Raw genomic sequence first — 20168 nt, forward strand, 5'->3', positions numbered from 1 at the left:
CCACCGAACCAACCCCAACTGGTCATGCCTCGGGTTCGGGTGTGAAGAACAAGGGTAAACACATAGCAGAGGATGAAGATGAAGATGAAGATGAAGACAAGGAGACTATTGCGGACATGTTAAAGAGAAAGAACAGTCGCAATACTGATGACGATGTTAGTCGTGTGGCACGTGAAGCTGAAGAAGCCGAACGTAAACAAAAAGAAGCCAACGATCTCCTTGAGAGCCGAAAGCTGGTCTTCCCTGCCTGGACCAGGGATCGTTTGATAAAAGAGGCCATAGAGACTCCAAGCATACTATGGCTCGAGCCGGTGATATCGTTCGACTGCAACAACACCATCGATTCGCAGTTCGATATGCCACTGACTCGAAAGGCATTCATCTTCCACGCCTTCTCCAACATCTTTGAAGTCCCGCATCCGAACGATGAGCTTGACAGGGAGCTCATTGACTTCTACCTGGAGGCCGCTCGCCCTCAATACCTTACATGGAGCGCCCAGAAGATTGTCAATGTTCGGGTGTTGAAGCCTTTTGCTGTGGGGAGATTCACAAACGTCAAGTTCAAGCTTATCCGTGGATCTGTAAGAACTGCTCACATGATCTCTCTGGCGGATTTGCCCAATCTGAACCCTCATGATTGGATAGTCTTGTACAATATCCTGCTGACAAACGAAGCCGAATATGGTCCCCTCTTAGACCATGTTAAAAGGATGCTGGCATGCTACATCATGGAGGTTGCTCTAATGGATCAGGAGGTTGCCACAGTTTTTAAGAAGAAACCGAAAGTCAAACCTGTGGGATCGGCCAGTGATCTGAATCAAATGCAAATGGGCAAGATAGATTCGAGGCGAAATTCCGTGATGTTTACTAGAGTCGAAGGACAGAAATGTCTCTTCGCTTTAGCTGACAAACATCTTTACACCACAACTTGCTTGGAGCACGTCCTATCGATCGTCAAGCGGTGTAAAGATAATTCGGCTGATGATATCAAGTACTTCGATGATATGATTAATTGGTACATCCGGTTTAGACAGACCATCCTTTCCATAACCAAGTGTCTGTTTAGTACCGTGAAGAAGAAGGTACCAGCTTCAGCCGCCGGCCCAAGCAAGAAGTGAAGGTCTCGCTCTAAATTGACGCAAAGGGGGAGATTGTTGGGCTGTAAATAGTTCTATTTATGTTGCGTCTTTTGGGCTCTTAGATTAGCCTTGTATTCTCCGGTTTGGGCCTGTCCAACCGAGAGCCTTTTATGTATAGTATTTAAGTTAATGCTTGCATGCATATTAAGAAAGAGATTCTAGAGATTATCGAAATAGCGATTAATCAAGAGAACAATATTTTCCAGTAATCGTTCTTGTAATCTTCCAATCCTTTACAGTTGATGTTCTTAATCGAGCTCTTCTAAGGATTTTATTTAATCATTCGACACATTTGATTCAAGCTGTTTGTTCTTATTATTGCGTTCTGCCTTGTTATCAATATTGTGTTCTTGCTATTTAATTTTCATATACTTGTTCAAGATCTAATCGATCTTCAAAGATTAACTGTTATTTTTAATCTTATCAGTATTGATTCAATAAACCAATTTGATCAATCTATTATAAGTCTAATTTAACTCAAACAAAATACTAGTAGACTTGTTAGTTTATTCGTCTGATCACCGTATAACTGAACTTGTTTGCTAAAGGATTAACTTAGTGAACATTAACTTGGTCACATTAGGAATCAGTAACCAACGAAACATTAATCCATTGCACTTCCATAAATCAACCATAATAGTAAGTATATCGAAAATAAATGAAATCCTCTCAGTTACCTTGGTTTAAATCGTCTTTTGTGTTTCTTGCTTTCAGTTTTTTAATATTTACTTCAATAGTTGATAGCTAGTTAGTTTGGTTAATTAAGTTTCTAGTCTTGCAAAACTAGAGAAAACCTCTTTTCCTTAATTTAATAATAATTTAGGTAGTTAGTAGATAAAATTAGCTAAACATTCCATTCCCTATGTTTGATACCCGACTATTGTGCTATTCTATTTTCAACAAGGTACACTGCCTTAGGAAGTAATAATTAGTTACATTAGTAGGATTAACTAGTGCATAATTATTTACGCATCAAGTTTTTAGTGCCATTGTCGGGAAACGGTCCATTTTTAGTTCATTTGAATATGCTATTTTATTCGGATTTTTTTTGTCTATTTTCTTTTGAATTTTCATTTAGTTTTTTTTTATCTTTGACTTACCACGTCGTGGTCATAAACACCATGTCGTGGTGTCATAACGGTTTCAGTTTTATTTTTTGTTTTGTTCTTTTTACTCGTTTCTTTTGCTTTTGTTTTAGTTATTTATGAATTGAGGGTCAAAAACACCAATCATACCACTGTTTGAAGATCCTGAGTCAGAATACCATAAGAAGATGAAAACCAAACTCAGAGAAGCAAGCAAAAGAACTCTAGAAAGAGAATTTGAAAGTTTTGAGATGACTCCTAACAAAAAGGAGTCAGGTTACGAGCCAAAAAGCAAACAAGAATCAGACAAATTAATCGAAACCGAAAGCGAGCCAAAGACAACATGACAGACATTGCCAACATGACGATGTATGCGTTCAAGAGATGGGTGTGTGAAGACAACGGACTGGGAATTGTGCAATCCACAATTCCCAACACATCTAGCTTTGAGCTGAAAGGACAGATCCTTTCTCAAATGAAATACATACCCTTCTATGGGAAAGACCATGAGAATGCCTAAAAGCATATTGATGAGGTCAACGACATCGCTGACTACTTCAACATACCAAACATCCCACCTGAGACATTTTTGATAAGAATGTTCGTCGTTACTGTTAAGGGTGCAACAAAAGATTGGTTGAAGGCACTCCCACTGGGAACAATAACAACTTGGGCACAAATGCACGAAGAGTTTATACAATAGTTTTGCCTACCATCGAAAGTTTCCAGGATGAAGAAGGCTATTGCAAATTTTACGCAACAAGTGGGAGATTCATTGTGCACGGCGTGCGAGTGATACAAGGTCTTGTTGAGAATTTGTCCTCAAAATGATCTAAATGTCCAACAAGAAGTCAAATTTTCTATGATGGGATGAACGTCACAACTAGGGAACTCCTTGATTCTCAAGGTCGACTAACAAAGAAAGCACCTGCCGTAATGAAGGAGCTAATCGATGAATTACCTAAACATTCGAGAGAATACCATAACCCTCAACATGACGCAACTAGGGGAATGGCTAACTCAACTACAGAGGACATGTCTACGACCTTAATAATGCTGCATAACATGGATAAGAGGTTGACTAAAATGGATCAAACAATCCATGCTATACGAGTGGGGTATGAAAATTGTAATGGGCTACATCTAACTAAAGAGTGTGATCTTGATGAGGATGGAAATTGAAAGGTTTAAGCTTGCTACTCGAGCAGTGATCATTATGATGAAGACTGGAGAAAGGCCAAAAAGAAATGGTTACCTTATGACAAGTATAAGAAATCCAAGGAAGAGAACTATGAGCAAAAAGGAAGAAGGGTTTCCTTAAGAGAGGAGCTAGCTCCCGAAAAGAAACCCGATTTCGAGACAATGCTTGCTCGTTTTTCTGTCGCATCGGAAAAGAGACATGAAGATACTAAAGCAGTACTTGGAAATCAGCAAGCTGCAATAAAAAATATTGAGAAACAAATTGGAAAACTATCCAAACACTTCAATGAAAGATTACCGGGCACATTTCCAGGAAACACGAAACAAAACCCGAAAGGAACTCCCATCCAAGCCATTACAACTAGAAATGGGAAAATTGTTATCTATCTGACCCCCATTAACAGAAATAGCTCAGATGATGAGCATGAAGGCTGAGAAGCAAGTAAGGAATAGGATTCTGAATAGTCACCACAACATGGTGATGACATCATGACGTGGAAAGCGCTTGAAAAGAAAAGTGTTGAACCCATTAAGCCATACCACCCACCGATTCCCTTTCCAAATAGAGTAAGACAAGATAAGAATGCTGAAGACTACCAGAATTTCCTAGATCACATCCGATCCCTTGAAATCAATATTCCAGTCCTTGAAGCCTTATCTCAAATGCTAAAGTATGCAAAGTTCGTTAAAGATCTCTTAACAAATCGGACGAAGATAGGAGAAATATCTAAGGTAATACGAAATGAAACTTGCTAAGCTACGATGTTGAATATGCTACCAAAGTAGATGGGTGATCTGGGAAGCTTAACACTTCCATGCCAATTTGGCAATCTAGCCATAAGCCACGCTCTATCCGATTCGGGAGGAAGTGTCAAGTTAATGCCCTATTCATTCTTCAAGAAGCTTGACCTCCCGGAACCAAGACCAATCCGCATGGCCATACACTTAACAAACAAAATGGTGACCTTTCCAAGAGGAATTTGTGAAGATTTATTAGTTAAAGTTGACAAATTTGTTTTTCCCGCAGATTTTATTGTTTTAGACATAGATGAAGATGAACCAGTCCCAATTATTCTTGGAAGGCCCATTTTGAGAACCGCCCGAGCTTTAGTTGATATAAGAGAATCCAAACTCACTCTTCGAGTTGGAGAAGAAGCGGTCACTTTTGGATTTAATAGAGAAATCAAACACTCAAGGATAAGTGATTATATGGCTATATCAATAGATGTGTTTGGTGAAATTTTGGAGAAGGAGCTTGGAGGATGGAAGGAAAAGGAAACCGAGGGATACATGGTTCTACAAGAAGGAGATTTTGATGTTGAACATGAGATACAAGAGCTAGACAAGCTACTGGAAGAAAGTGAGTAGAACGAGTTGAAAAAGGCAAGTGAAGAATCACCAAAATGTGGTAGTGACACCACGACGTGGTCATCGGAATTTTCTCGATATGATGTAAACCCACTGTGTATTGCAAGAAAAGGTTGAGAATCAAGGGAGAATTCGAGGAGATAAGTTCTTGAAGGTTTCGGGTCTTCTTTTAGCAAATCAAGGTATGGTTGTTTGATTTAAGTTCAAATTAGTTGTATAAAATATATTAAGGATACGTGGTTTATGGTTTGGGTTGATTATATGTCTTTGTTTCGTCAAAGAAAATGGGTAATTAAAAAAAATGAATAATGGGTCTTTGGAAAAAAAATGAATTTGAGAATGTTGCGATGATTTCATCAAAATTTTAAATGTGGATTCATGTTAGTAAGTTCTGGAGATAACCTATGTTGATTTTTACAGAACCATTTAATGGTTATTTGGGGCAAATTGGAGCTGTAAATAAAATATATAAATGGCTGAAAAACAAAAAAAAGGGATGTTCGGGTTAAGAAGGAGGCAGCTCGGATCCGTTTTTGGGTGGGTCTAACGAGAGTGGGTTATGTTTTATAAATATAATATGAAAAGTCTAACAACTAAAATTTGTTGGTACTGTAGTGGTCAAAAGGATCCCCTGATCAAGTTTGAGCCTTACGATTTGTTGTAGTGAATTTAAACCCAATAATTAACGAAAGAGACCTTATAGTTTAAATAAATTGTCATTTTTTTAATCAAAGTATTATTAATCCAACCCTTCTTTTTGGTGAATTAAAACCATTACTACATATCTAGCCCCCAGTTTGGGAATTTGCCTATTTTTAGTTTTTTATAATAAAATCTATTAAAATTTGCATTTCAACCGTTGAAGTTTCGGTAATTATATACTTCTGTCCAATTTATTTAATAAATAAATTATTGATTATTTTCTTAGAAAAATATACAGTTTAAAATATTTCTAACATGATAACTAAAATACTAGTTGGTCAAACGAAACATATGAATAGTTGAACGGCATACCATAAATATTTATGGTGGAATATAGGGTGCAGGATAGCAACAAAGTTTTGATTGTGATTTACTGGTTGAAAGGTGAGTTTTTTTTCGTATTTTGTGGTTGCTAGCACATAAATATTTATCATGTGGTTTATATGCGGCTTTTTAATTATTTATTCACAATATATTTTACGATAATTATGGTTGTGTGCAAATGTTATTTTAAATTTGTTATCTACAATGTGTGTATGTGTGTTTTTTTGGATGAAATGTTTAGCAGGATTGGGTGGGTATTTAATCGTCGTGAGCATGACGAATTTGTGTGATATGTGGAGATGAGAATTGATAATTTTACTCATTTCCTTGGATATTTAAAATACTTGAGTATAATGGATGATGAGTTGTCTCAATGAGAAGGGAAATGAACCTTTGGTTCTTTCACTGGATAATTAATCATTCCCTTAAATTATGTCATTGGGTGATATGTTTTGTAACGTCCCAAAATTCAAGACTAAAAATTTCCTTTAATAAAACATTACTTAAAACAAAATTATCAATCCAAACATAATCAGAGTATCAATTTCCAAAACACATGTTCGTTATCAGAGTAAAACATTCCCAGGTTGTCTAATCTATGGTGTGTGCCATGCGATCACCCCGAGCTCTTCCCTCCGCTACCGGAAGTACCTGAAACCAAAATTGAAAACCATAAGCACGAAGCTTAGTGAGTAGGGGTGAGCAAACCCGAACCAAGAAACCGAGAAACCGACAAAAACCGACGAAACCAAAACCGAAAAAACCGAAACCGAATCAAAACCGACGATGTGGGTTTTAAATTTGTAAAAACCGACTTTCCGGGTTCGGTTTCGGTTTTGCCCCCAGAAACCGACCCAACAACCCGAGAAACCGACCCCTCTTTAAAACCGAGAAACCGACCCAGCAAACCCGCAAACCTGATGTTTTTTACTGATTATTTTATTATATATATATATGTATGTATATTAAAAAAATAAAAATAAATAAAAGAAGCTTAGGTGTTTTTTTAATTATTTAACTAATTGATACATTTCTGGAAAATGGGTTCAAACCCAAAACGCATGGGTTTAAACCCAGAAACCGTAAGTGTATGGGTTGAACCCAAGAAACCGAGAAATCGCCCAAACCGATATCAGAAACCAAGAAACCGAACCGACCAGAAACCGACCCTATTGGGTTCTAAAAACCAGAAACCGATTATTTACGGGTTGGGTTGGGTTGGGGTCCAAAACCGACCCATGCACAGCCCTATTAGTGAGTTCCCCAACCTACCACATATCATGCATAACCATATACTGCACATACTGGGCCACGCCCGCTATTCTGGGCCTTGCCCCTGCCTCGGGCCTCGCCCGCTACAACGGCCCCGCCGCTCCAAGCCTCGCCTGGCTTCGAGCCCCGCTCGGATACAGATCTGTTTCACTTAGGCCTTGCCTGTCATTGGCCCTTGCCCGCCAACAAATACTAACACATAAACATATTGCAACAGATACACACTAAGGCACACTACCGAATCCTGTTCTAAAGGCCTCGGCTATCTTGGGCCTCGCCCATGTCCTGGAACTGATGAGTCATGGAACCCCGTCCACACTCCTACTGGTAGTGAGATACGGGCCCAGCCCACACTCACTCTTTCCCTAACTTGGTCCTCGCCCCTGTCTGCTGCTAATGAGATGTGGAACACCATCCACACTCTGCTATTGGTGAGGTGCAGGACCTCGCCCACACTCACCTCCCTACCCGGCGCATACATGTATCACACAGACAACAAGTATAAACTATCATATAAACCATTCCTTGGGCACCCGCCCACTATCATTGGACCTCGTCCTGAATATCGTACTAGCATACTGTGTGTAGGGCTGACCCCCGGGTCTTCTACTCATAATTACATGGGCCGACATTGTGGCCTTAGACCCATTCACACAAAAGGGAAACTCACCTGTACTTGTTGAACTTGCTGATAGCCCCTCTAGCTGCTGCCCGACAATTCTTTGAACTCCTGCTCCACTAGCTCCTCGAGCTACCAATATCAAAGCAACACTTAGTCTAACTGTCCCCCGAAAGTCAACTAAGTCAACTCTGGTCAAAGTCAAAATACTGGTCAAGGTCAACCTTCCAAGTCAACCCTACTCACCGAGTCCGACTACTGACTCGCCGAGTTCATTAGCTCAGAATCCTTTCATCCGCGACTCGACTCGCCGAGTCAGCCCCTGACTCGTCGAGGCTACCGATTTCCGAGTCCTGACCTGTCCAACTCACGGAGTCCCCACACAACGCACTGATCCGAGTCTTAACTCGAAGGGTTTGGGGTTTCGCGACTCGACTCGCCGAGTCCAAGAACAGACTCACCGAGTCCAAGGCAATCTTCAACAAACTTGCCGAGTTGTTCTTCCAACTCGCCGAGTTCCTTCCCAACTTCATCCAACTCGCCGAGTCGACCCATGTGACTTTCTGAGTCGCCCATGTTCTTAATCCATATAGTGGCTTTTCGAGCCATGCAGGGGCTCCAAATCATAGATCCATACTTCCAAAGCTCACTCCTCACGTAAAGTTGCAAACTTTACGTATAACTAAAGAGATCTAGGCTCAAAACACACTAGGGCTAGGTTTAAGGACAAAAGGGCTTTACTAACTAGTCATCTTCTGATGCTTTATGACTTATTGGACCATCCCAACACTAGATCTAAAGTAGCAACAACATATCTAAGCCCCCAAACTCGAATTGGGTCTCAAACAACCATAAAACCCCCAAATCTCATAACAAAAATAGATCTAGATGCAAAGGAGGGAAAATGGCAGTTTATTACCTCTAAGATGAACACAAACTGAAGTAGATCTCGGATCTACACCTCTCCTTTGAAGCAATCCTTCTTGATCTTCAAGTTCCTTTCCAAAACTTCCTTCCTCCAAGGCTATATCTCTCAAATGATGGAATCTCACACGAAATCTAGGGTTTACAGGTTCTCTAGGATGATATGGAGGCTGAGGGAGTGACATAACACCCTTTATATAGGATACAACTCCCGGAATTAGGGTTTTCCTCGTTCAGAACAGACTCGCCTAGTCCCCTTAGCCGACTCGCCGAGTCGGTCACTTACTCCTCGACCCGGGTCCCGATCGGACTCGCCGAGTTCCTCCTTGGACTCGACGAGTCGGCCCTTTGACTTAGAGTTTCCTTTCCTTTCTTGACCATCCTGATTTTGGGTGTTACATGTTTTTTGTATGATTTATTAAAAACTATATGATAAAACTTTTTTAAGTGATGGACATGTATGTGCAACATGAACTCACTAGGCCCTAGGCTTACCCTTTTAGAAACTTTAAATGTGCACAACCTAGGAAACAATTTTACAAGCGGCAGTAAGAAGGCTAGGGAGAAGGATTGATCAATAAGACGAAAAAGGAATTCCGCAAAGATGTAACACCCGCAGTTGTTCAATTGAATACTTTATTTTATTTTATTTTGCTTCCACTGTTGTTTAGTCTATAAGTAAGTTCAAAATTGATCTTGGGAGATGTTGGAACGATTATTTGTTATATAATCTATAAATGAAAATTAGGGGTTACACTGGTCCCTTTAAATGACATGGTGTTATCTCTAGCTTCAATATCAAGTTAAAGGTTGAGTGCAATGGTGTCACCAATGTTGTTGCAGAGACTTGGTGTCTTCAGAACTTTCTTTGCGAAGTTACAAGAGTCGCCTACTAAAGAAACGATAATCCATCATGAGCAACATCGTCTATATGTCTACAAACCTAATTTAGGATCAGTAAACACAACATATCGAGATAGGCATCCATGTATTGTGTTTTCAGGTTCCTTTTTGTCGGATTTGAGTTCTCCAGGTTCCCGCCAGTTCTCAGTATGTCGATATATTAACTAAAGAGCTTCCATCATTTCTATTTCATGCGTTTTTGTCAAGTTTGAACATTTAGATCATATCCTATGACAAAACTGGGGGATGTTAGACTGTTTTTGTATATGGATAAGCATTAGTTAGGCTATGTTAGACCATTAGTCCCTTTTATTACAAGATATCACTTATAAAGAAATCTTATTCTTACAAATATTAACTTTAGTTGAAATTATTAACATGTCAATATATAGGTAGTGTTTTTTTTGTTGTTTTCAAAAGTTGTTCCTAAGCTCTTAATATATGCGCCATGCAGAAAACGTGCACGTTCGGTCTAACAGACTATTTGTTTTTTAGAAGACTGCATATTTAAAAATGTCTGTACGTCCTCTTCTTGACACAAATATGTGTTGGATTAGTGTCTAAGTCCATAACTATTTTGGTATGTACTTGACCCGATGATGCATGGTCCTTTTGGGTTGCCTTCACCAAAGCAACTTGATAGGATGAATTATGGAGAGAAAGGATTAAATATGATTTATTAATATATTATGAGAATAATATATTAAAGGAGAAATCATATTGTTTAATTAATATTAGTCAAGAATTAATAAGAATTAAGTTTGTGGCTAAAAGAGATTAATTAAACTTAAGGGACTGGAATTGTAATTATAAGATAATTGCAATTGGGCCATGGATTACCTTATATTATAGGGTTGGACGAATTCTATGGGGAAACCCATTAGAAATCGTCTAAGGCTTGTTAAGGAAGGAGTCCATGGGTTGCTTAGGGTTTAAGCATCCAAATTAGGGTTTCCTTGTTAGATAACTCTAATAGCCTCACTATTTAAAGAACCCTTAAGCCCCAAAAACGTGGAGAACTTGTTCTCTAGGGTTTCCACACGTTTTGGGCAGCCTCCTTCTCTTCTCTTCTTCATCCTCGTGCTCTTGGTGTTTGTGAACCATTAGAGGAGTGACATTTGTGACTCTAAGCTTTCTAAAGTCAATACAAGAACGATTTGAGATTGTTATTGCTACATAACAATCAAGGTATGATCTAAACCATAATTCATATGTTATATTGATTATCATATATTAGATCTGGGGTTTATAGTCTTGGATGAATTGCAAGTACAATAAAGAAACCTAGAGCCAAGCATTAGAGTTTGTATGAGCACATAGGATGTTCTTATGGCTAAAACCCATCAATATGGACCTATGTCTTTTAACATCTTTTAGCTTCTTCTTACTTCTTCCATATATATATATATATATATATATATATATATATATATATATATATATATATATATATATATATATATATATATATATATATATATATATATATATATATATATATATATATATAGACACACACACACACGTTTAAAAAAAATTCATTTTTATAATTACTTTAATCATTTTTAAGGAAATATTTGTTATTTTTTTTACTTTGTGTTTTTAATGAAATTATCTTTAAACATATTAGAATTGTAAATTATTATTTTAACATTAATTTATTTATATTTGTTTTTATATATATTTTTATAAAAAAAATTCGTATTTACAAATTGATTTTTGTAGAGATCTTTTTTCTATCATTTTACATATATTACTTTTTTATAAGTTTTTTACTTTAAGTTTTTGCAAAATTAGTGTTTTAAAGACTTATTTACAAATATTTTTATATCTTAGTTTTTTATGATTTCTCCACTTAACAAATTAGTGTTCTTTATTATTTATTTATTTATCTTTTTGCATATTCATTTTTAGTAAGTTATAAAAATATAAAAAAAAATCATTTTCTTAAATATTTGTGCGAATAATATTCTTAAAGTTTCTTTTGATTAATGGACTAATTATAATTGGTTTTATACAATTTATTAGTGATTGATATATAAAAAAAATGTAATTACAACAAATTTCACTACAAGAAAGGTGGATATTAGCGGTGACGGCTTTAGCGGCGACGCTAGGTATTAGCGGCGACACATAAATGACGCGTTACATGTCGCCGCTAATGCCTAGCGTCGCTGTGAAAGGTGTCGCCGCTAATACCCAACCAGTACTAGTAGCGATCTGTGTCAAATGAACCCTGCCCGTTCGATCTTTATTGTGTATTAGGGTGAAAAAGGTGCTGATTTTTCCCTCCAGGGGTGTCGCTGCCAAAACCCTTGCATCGCCGCTAAAGGTCCGCGCACATAACCCCTCCAGTTCGTTGTTTCCTGCGTCTTCTATCTGCCCTTTTCTCTCATTCTCTCCATCGTCAATCTCCCCTTTCTTACACCGTCTCCGATTGCACACACGAAAGTTGTCGCCGCCGTCCAAACCTCTATTGCCTCCATTACAGACAACCTAGACTTCCATTACTAGCGACCAAGAAGTGACGAACACACCTCAATTCCAGAATTTTTACCGATTTAAAGTCGAAATTCTTCCCTATTTTTGATTCTTCTTCTGTTTTGATGTTTATTTAGTGAGTTTATGCTTTTAGTTTAAGGTTGTTGCCAGAGTTGTTGCCGGAATGGTTGTCGGAATTGTGGAATTCTTGCAGAAAATTTCGAAATTTGACTACCACAGGTTCCTTTTCATCTTTCATTTTATAAGTACAATGTATCTCTATGTGTATGATGCATGTATGTGTTTTTACATTAGTATTTGTTTTTGTATGTGTATTATTTGTGAATGTGTAATTTGTATGTATGAAAAAAAATGAAAAAAAATTAGGTTGCTATAATAGAAAAAAAAGTATGATGCTATAAGGGGTATGTGTAGAAAACATGTTTACGTGTATTTGTATGTATAATGTGTGTATTTATGTATTTAATGTGTGGAAGAAATGAAAAAAAAATGTATTTATGTATGTAATGTATGAGTTTTGAAACTATATATGTAATTTGTATATGTATGAAAAAAAATTAGGTTGCTTTAATAGAAAAAAGTATGATGCGATAATGAGTATGTGTATGTAACATGTTCACGTGTATTTGTATGTATAATGTGTGTATTTATGCATGTAATGTGTGGAAAAAATGAAAAAAAAATATGTTGCTATAATGAATATGTAATATGTCTATAATGTAAAAAAAATGTTGTATTTACATGTATGATTGCATTAGATGTTTATTATGTTTTTATGTTCTTGTTAATATGGTTTCAAATTGCTTAATTTTGTTAGTGACATAATGTCGGTCATTACAACTTTAGCTTAATTAGGTAGGTTATTAATAACAACGTACTTTTAGTAATTTTATATTAATTATAAAATGAAGTTAAATTAATTTTAAAAAAATCAATAAAAAGAAAATATTAAATTAATTGTAAAATCAAATTAAATGAGTTTTAAAATCAAATTAATATTAATACTAAAATAAAATAAAGTTAATAATAAATGCATGTATTTATGGTTATATATGTGTGTTTGTTTACCATGTCCATATGGATTTGTATGTATAAGTGTATATGTTTATATATGTATATTTGCTTACCATTTGTGATTGTAATGTATGTATAAGTGTATTTTAATATGTTAATATTTATATATAGATGTGTATTATGTAAAAGTCTATATGTTTATATATATATATATATATATATATATATATATATATATATATATATATATATATATACACATATATGTTTGATCACCTAACTTGTGTATTTGAATGCAATTTCAAAAGTATAATGCTATAAAGGAAAGTGTATTTGTATGTATGTATTGTATGCAATTTGGAAACTACAATGTTATAATAAAAAAATGAAAAAAACAAAAAACAAAGTAGGATGCTATAATGTAAAGTATTATTTTTTATATGTGTATTTGTATGTTTAAAAAATTACATATGTAGTTTTTGTATTTGTATGCCATTTGGAAACTATAACGTAATAGATGAAAAAAAACAAAGTAGGATGCTATAAAAGAAAGTGCATTATTTTGTATATACAATATGTGTAAATTTTATTCATATTGTAATTTTACAGGATATACAAGGGGCTTAGTTGGATGATACTCTTCTACGTGACAGCGAATGCTATAGGCTTAGGATATGGATGCGATGGAGTCTGGGATCCACCACCACTAGTAGGCTTTGGTTGTAGACAACACGAATAGGATGGTAAGTCTTATTATGATATGTTTATTAGTTATTTCTATCCATTTATTATAAGCTATCGTGACTAATATTTTTCAGCTGAGCTTCCTAAAAAAAGAAGAGGCCTAGCAAAAAACATCTAGCTATTAAAGTTGATACGGGCAAACAAGGGAAGACCCGTGGATTTGGATTTCGACAGAGAGCTCAGATATTCCCCTGTCAGGAACCGTGGTAATTGGTTTATTCGTAGGATTGGGAGGTATATATGGATGAACATCACTTTGAAAGTGTTGGTTAGGACAATGTTTGCCCCGCTTTAAGGAATGCCACCTAACTTGGATAATATTTTAAGTTTAGTTGTGATTGATATTTAATTAACTAAATTTTTGTATTTGTAGAATAAGTATGATTTGGATAAGGTTAACTTGGATCCCGAGCATGCTCAATTGTTGCAAAGCATTGATGCGACTTTACAAAGAGTTTATAGAGGCCGAAAAATAAAGCGCATACTTATTTTCAGAATGTCGGGGGATTACAGGTATCCCAAGGGCATTAGCCAACCCCCTTCCCCCGATGGTATGTCATGTGAAAATTAGGTGCAAGCAGTCAAACATTTTTAAACGTCTGAATTTTTAAAGTGTTTGGCGTCAAACAAATGAGTGCATGCTCGTATAGCAATGCATGTTTCAAAGTAGTAAGCAATGATATATTTAACTGTTTTTTTTAAATTATAATTAATCTAATTTTTAATGTTAAATATGACATCACTCGAATAGAAGCATTTTTTAAGGCTAATACTGATCGTCAAGGGGTATATAGTAGTCCTGCAGTCGAGCAACAATACATAAGAGGTTAATTTGTATTTCCATATAAGTGTTTATATTGTCAAGAAGTATTTAGTAATGTAATTTTATGATATTGATCATTTTTTTGAAAATACATAATGCTTTACTCCTTGGGATCAGTCAACAAACTCAAGCTTCTTCTGAAGCCAACGGTTTAACACCAAAGGATACACAAAATTGTTTTGAAAGAATATTAGATGTTTGACGGGGACATATTAGAGGCATCGGGTGTAAACCTTCTACTATTGTGTCGATGTATGATTAGGAAAAACCACTGACACAACCACCGCCACAATCATAGGTGACAAAACTATTTTATTTTGGTAATTGTTTCAAATGTTGGTAATTGTTGGCTTATTAATAGTTTCAAATGTTGGTGATTCTTAGTTTGATAATAGTTTATATGTTGGTAATTTTTAGTTTGGTTATAGTTTGATACATTGGTATTTTGTAGTTTGGTAATTGTTAGTTGATGAAAGTACAATGCTATAATGGAAAAAATGAAGAAAAAAATAGAATGCTATAATGTGTTATATGCAATATGTGTAGGTTGGTAATTGTTAGTTTATGAAAGTACAATGCTATAATGGATTTTGTATTTCGGTAATTCTTATTTATAATACAATGCTATAATGTGTTATATGAAATATGTGTAATTTGGTAATTGTTAGGTTATAAAAGTACAATGCTATAATGGTATTTTGTAGGTTGGTAATTGTTTGTTATAATACAATGCTATAATGTGTTATATGCAATATGTGTAATTTGGTAATTGTTAATTTACGAAAGTACAATGCTATAATAGTATTTTGTAGTTTGGTAATTGTTAGTTATTGTACATTGCTATATTTTGTACTTTGCGTGTATGTGGAATGTATATTTTGTATATTGAATGTTATAATGTTGGTTTAACTTATATGACTATGTTGTTCTATTTGTAGTTCGAAATGCTTCAAAAAATGTTAAAAGATCTAGCATGTAATGTCGCACTTGAATATTGGTTTTGTTCGTTGCCACAACGAAATGAAACCGGAGGAAACGAGGAGAGCTATAATGACAAGTAGCTACTTGTATGATTTTTGTTTGTTTTGTTTGTGTAAGTATTTTATACTACTATTTTTGATATTTTATATTATGTTAAATTGGATGAGTATTATAAATGAATGTTGGATTAATATTTTGGAATGAAAGAATGTAGGATTAGCTTAATTAATACCATAGCAGTTTTTATACTTTTTATACAGTTTTTTTTTTCGATTTAATATGAAATAAAAAAAATATCTGTATCGACAACGCCTTTAGTGACGACAGTTGATTATTAGCGGTGACACTACTTTAGTAGCGACGCACGGTTATTAGCGGCGAGATGCTTTTAGCAGCCACATCTCACATTAGCGGCGACATTTTGATTATTGGCGGTGGCCTTTTAGCGACGACGCGTCGCCACTAATACTATTAACGGCAACAAACACTAATTTTAGCGGCGACGCATACCGCCGGTAATACTCTAATTTCTTGTAGTGTTTAGGGGTGCAAACGAGTCAAGCTACTTGCGAGCTACTCGGGATCGGCTCGTTTAAAGCTCGACTCGAAACCGGTTTTAAACAAGCCCGAGCTCGACTTGAGCTTAATATTAAGCTCATTTATTAAATGACATCGAGCTCGAGCCTACATCACTAAGCTCGATTAGGCTCGCGAGCCTAAAGGAGCCTTTATATAATATAATTTATTATTATTTTAATATATATTAAAATAAAAACATATTTGGGAAAATATGGATTTCGGGTATTACTAAACGAGCTTGAGCCGAGCTTAAGCTTATTTATGCACATCAAACGAAAAACGAGCCGAGCCCGAGCCCGAGCCGAGCTTGTATAATTCTTTACGAGTTCGAGCCGAGCTCGGTAAAAGAAAGCTCGAATCAAGTCGAGCTCGAGCTCGAGCCTCGTATAACTTAAACGAGCCCGAGCCGAGCTTGGCTAGGCTCAGGCTCGACTCGGCTCGTGTGCACCCCTAGTAGTGTTTATTCATATTTTATTTTAACATTGTACAAAAGTTGAAAAACAAACAGTTTTTTCTTGAAAAATAAATAACCGCAGACTACATACTATTTCACCAACATCTTTTTTTTTAAATATATGGTCTATAGAATGCAAAATTTTTATTTTTTAAAAAACAAACAACACCTTATTTTATTTTGTTGAATCAAATACAATGGTCTAGTGGCTTATGCAAATATAATTTATTACCCTGTATTAATCCCTTGGCTTATGCAAATGTAATTTATTACACTATATATTAATCACTTGGCACATGCCAATTCGAATTTGAAACACTTAGATTATAATGGAAAAAACATGACCAACCACTTGCAAAAGTTCAGTTGTTATAAAGACCTTAAGATGAAATTAAAGGAACTTCAATAACTCGAACAAGTTATTTAATCATTCCACGACTTATATATCGTGCAAATTGGAGGAAACAACAGATTCATTAGAGAATGTATCCTCAGGAAGATATTGAAACTTCAAGTCTTCATTGTTAGAGTAAAGCTGTTGCCAAAAACTTTCAACATCCTCAACTGTTCCGGGGGAACTCATATTGAAATTGGTTTCAAAGTTGGCTTTGGGTTCACATCTAGAACATATATCGAACAGGCATGATGAAGTGTCATGGTCATCCGTGATACTTGAGAAGATGTGATCAGTAGTAGACTCAATTGAACTTTCAACATCATTATTTAATGTTTTTATTTCTGCTGGTTTTGTTTCTGACATTCGATATTTTGTCACTTGTTTCTTGAGATGGGTGTGCCAATAGTTTTTGACTTCATTATCCGTTCTACCCGGTAACTTTCTTGCAATGGCAGACCATCTATCATCAAGTTTCACATGATAAGATACTTATTTTGCGAATGTATTCCTTAATTAGTTGTACTATAACTTTGAATACTGTTTTTTATTTTATTTTTATTTTTTATTTTTTATTTCATATCAAACAAATTTCTTTAAATTTTTATTATTGAATAAATTTTGAAAAAAAAAAATGTTATAATTTAAATAGCATAGAACGGCCTATTTATAAAAATGTATCATACGATTCTACGTACCAAATGTCCACTGAAAGATTTAAGAGCATAACCATATGATTTAGTTTTGGAAGAAACCCAATATATAAAATACCTGTGTTACTAATAACGATCATTTTGTTAAAAGACAGTTTCATATTCAAAATCAAAATAAGATGGTTAACAAAAACTAAAGAAATAGAAGCGAATAAAGATAGTTCATAATTATTAATAAACAAATTAAGGAAATTATTAAAAATGTCCAAAAAATCTATTCAGATTATACACTTTAGTCATTCAATTTACTTTGTACATTCAGCCCCTCTTTTACTTTTCTGTTTTTTTTTTTTTTTTTTTTTTTTTTTTTTTTTTTTTTGGATAACAGCAGACAAGAAGCTAGAAATTACATAGGTTTACAAGGTATTTTCGGAAAGGATAACCAACAATCCTAAGAAATTCTAACTTTTCTACGTCTATTACTAATCCAAAAGTAGGCGAAAGACCGGATATTATCAAAATTTTTATTTTTCTCTAGGTTAATCGTTTCCAAAACAAGATTATAATGAAATAATTTTGGAAAGTTAATAACCTAAAAGTAAAAAAAAAATGTTCATTGACAGAAAAAAACGATTTTGAAATATTTATTGCCTAAAAGTAAACAAAAATAAACTTATAACCAAAAGTGAAAAATAAAATAGTTTCGTTAGTCATTCTTTAACTTTATTTCCTAATATCTATTCAATATCACTCTTAGAATTTAGTTATGCAACCTTTACACATTTTAGTATTTTTTGTTATCTTTGTCCGATATACAAATTTATAAAAGTCTTTTAAGTATATTCAAAATATCCATGATAAAAAAACAGAAAAAAGAAGTACGTTCATTTAAGTCAATGCGATATTTTTTTGTTTGTAAAGACTATAAAGACCAATCAGATAATTTTAGTACAGAAAAAGACGCTGTAGAATTTAAATAAGTTATGTGATGATTGTTGAACGAAGTGAATTTTTTTTAAATGAGATAATATAAAGAAATTGTATGTTTAGTTAAATGTATAAATTACCTATTCCCATAGATTGAATGGTGGTAAATTATCGTTTCTTCTTCTTCACTTGTGAAGTTCCCTCGTTTTATATTTGGCCTCAAATAATTCATCCATCTTAACCTGCAACTTTTTCCCGTTCTCGAAAGACCTAAACCAAATAAACAAGTAAAAAACCAAATACACAATCACAAGAGTCAATAGATATAATATCATCTTCTTCTACTTACGATAGATTTTCAGAAACACATGATGAATTGCAACGAGATCATTATAATTACCTGCATACGGAGGCATCTTACACCAATTCCATATGCCGTATTTATTGATGTAAGTTAGTAACTTTTTATCTTCTTCAGCAGTCCATGCGCCTTTATTCAAACCTGATAATGCATCATATTGTGGAGCTCTCATAACTTATCAAGAGCAATACGATAAAACTGTCACCTCTATCGTTTGTAGATCTTAAGTAAAGACAACTTGATAGTATCAAGGAATGTAGAATGGACTACTTTAAGAACAATAAACCTTCAGAGAACTAGAAACGAGTTTGTCTTATATATATACCAGTGGTTAAAGCTTAAATGGTCGTTCCATATGGTCAAAGGAAACTTCACAATAGTTTCAAATTTGAAGTCATATAAAATAATTTAATAAACAGGAAGTCATATAAAATAATTTAATAAACTGCAGATAACTGAAGTTTCAGTTTAGTGACATAATTTATGAAGTGTTCATATGTGAAGTTTTTGACAATGAGATGTTCATTCAATGTTTATAAGAATTTTGTTAACTATTCAAAGTGTTACCAAGAATCTTTTATAGGAAAATGTGACTGAAATACAATAAACTTTAGTCTTTTTTCAGATTTGGTCACTAAAGTTATTTTTTATTTATTTTTTTATGCAATAAAAGCTCTTTTATAAGTTGTCAATTAAACCATTTTGTTCGAATTTAGTAAGTTAGCCGGTGACAATGCTGATGTGTCATTAACTATTAGTTTCTTTTTAGTTTTTTTACAGGCTATGCTGTTAATGCACGTCAGTTTGACTTTATTTTTTGGAACCACCGCCAACACTATTCATCTTTCTCTAACATACCTCCCACCACCACATCACTATCCATCATCACCAACAAAATCTAGAGACTTGGTACATTCAAAGAAGCCCAAAACGGGAGACCGATTATGCAGGACACGAAACAAAGAACAAATCATGCACAAACAAAGAAATCAGATTGAGATCGACAACTTCAGCAAATGGAGTTCATGGAATTCATTTAGTTCATCTCTCTAAAACCCATGTAACTAAATCTCACCACTGCCTTTAGTCCTGCCCTTGTCTAACACTTCCTCAAAATATGCAATCGTAACCAGAAACTAGAAATAAACAACCACCCAGAAATCCGTCTCCAGGTCAAATGAAACACACCTGCAATTTGTG

The 20168-nt window shown here is 34.7% G+C and overlaps 2 protein-coding genes across 2 annotated transcripts; one reads left to right on the plus strand and one right to left on the minus strand.

Moving 5' to 3' along the window:
* The first annotated feature begins 3913 nt into the window (after positions 1-3913).
* LOC111902933 (uncharacterized) lies at positions 3914-4792 on the plus strand. The gene is made up of 2 exons (XM_023898741.1): positions 3914-4156; positions 4211-4792. The coding sequence occupies exons 1-2, from the start codon at positions 3914-3916 to the stop codon at positions 4790-4792; spliced, it is 825 nt and encodes a 274-aa protein (XP_023754509.1).
* A 12040-nt stretch (positions 4793-16832) lies between these two features.
* Positions 16833-19274, minus strand: LOC111902751 (transcription factor MYB74). Its single transcript, XM_023898568.3, has 3 exons — positions 19008-19274; positions 18748-18877; positions 16833-17490 (listed from the first exon to the last, which is right to left on the minus strand). The coding sequence occupies exons 1-3, from the start codon at positions 19138-19140 to the stop codon at positions 17073-17075; spliced, it is 681 nt and encodes a 226-aa protein (XP_023754336.1). The 5' UTR covers positions 19141-19274; the 3' UTR covers positions 16833-17072.
* Positions 19275-20168: the final 894 nt, after the last annotated feature.

Source organism: Lactuca sativa, chromosome 2 (genome assembly GCF_002870075.4).
Source record: "Lactuca sativa cultivar Salinas chromosome 2, Lsat_Salinas_v11, whole genome shotgun sequence".
Lineage (NCBI taxonomy): Eukaryota > Viridiplantae > Streptophyta > Magnoliopsida > Asterales > Asteraceae > Lactuca > Lactuca sativa.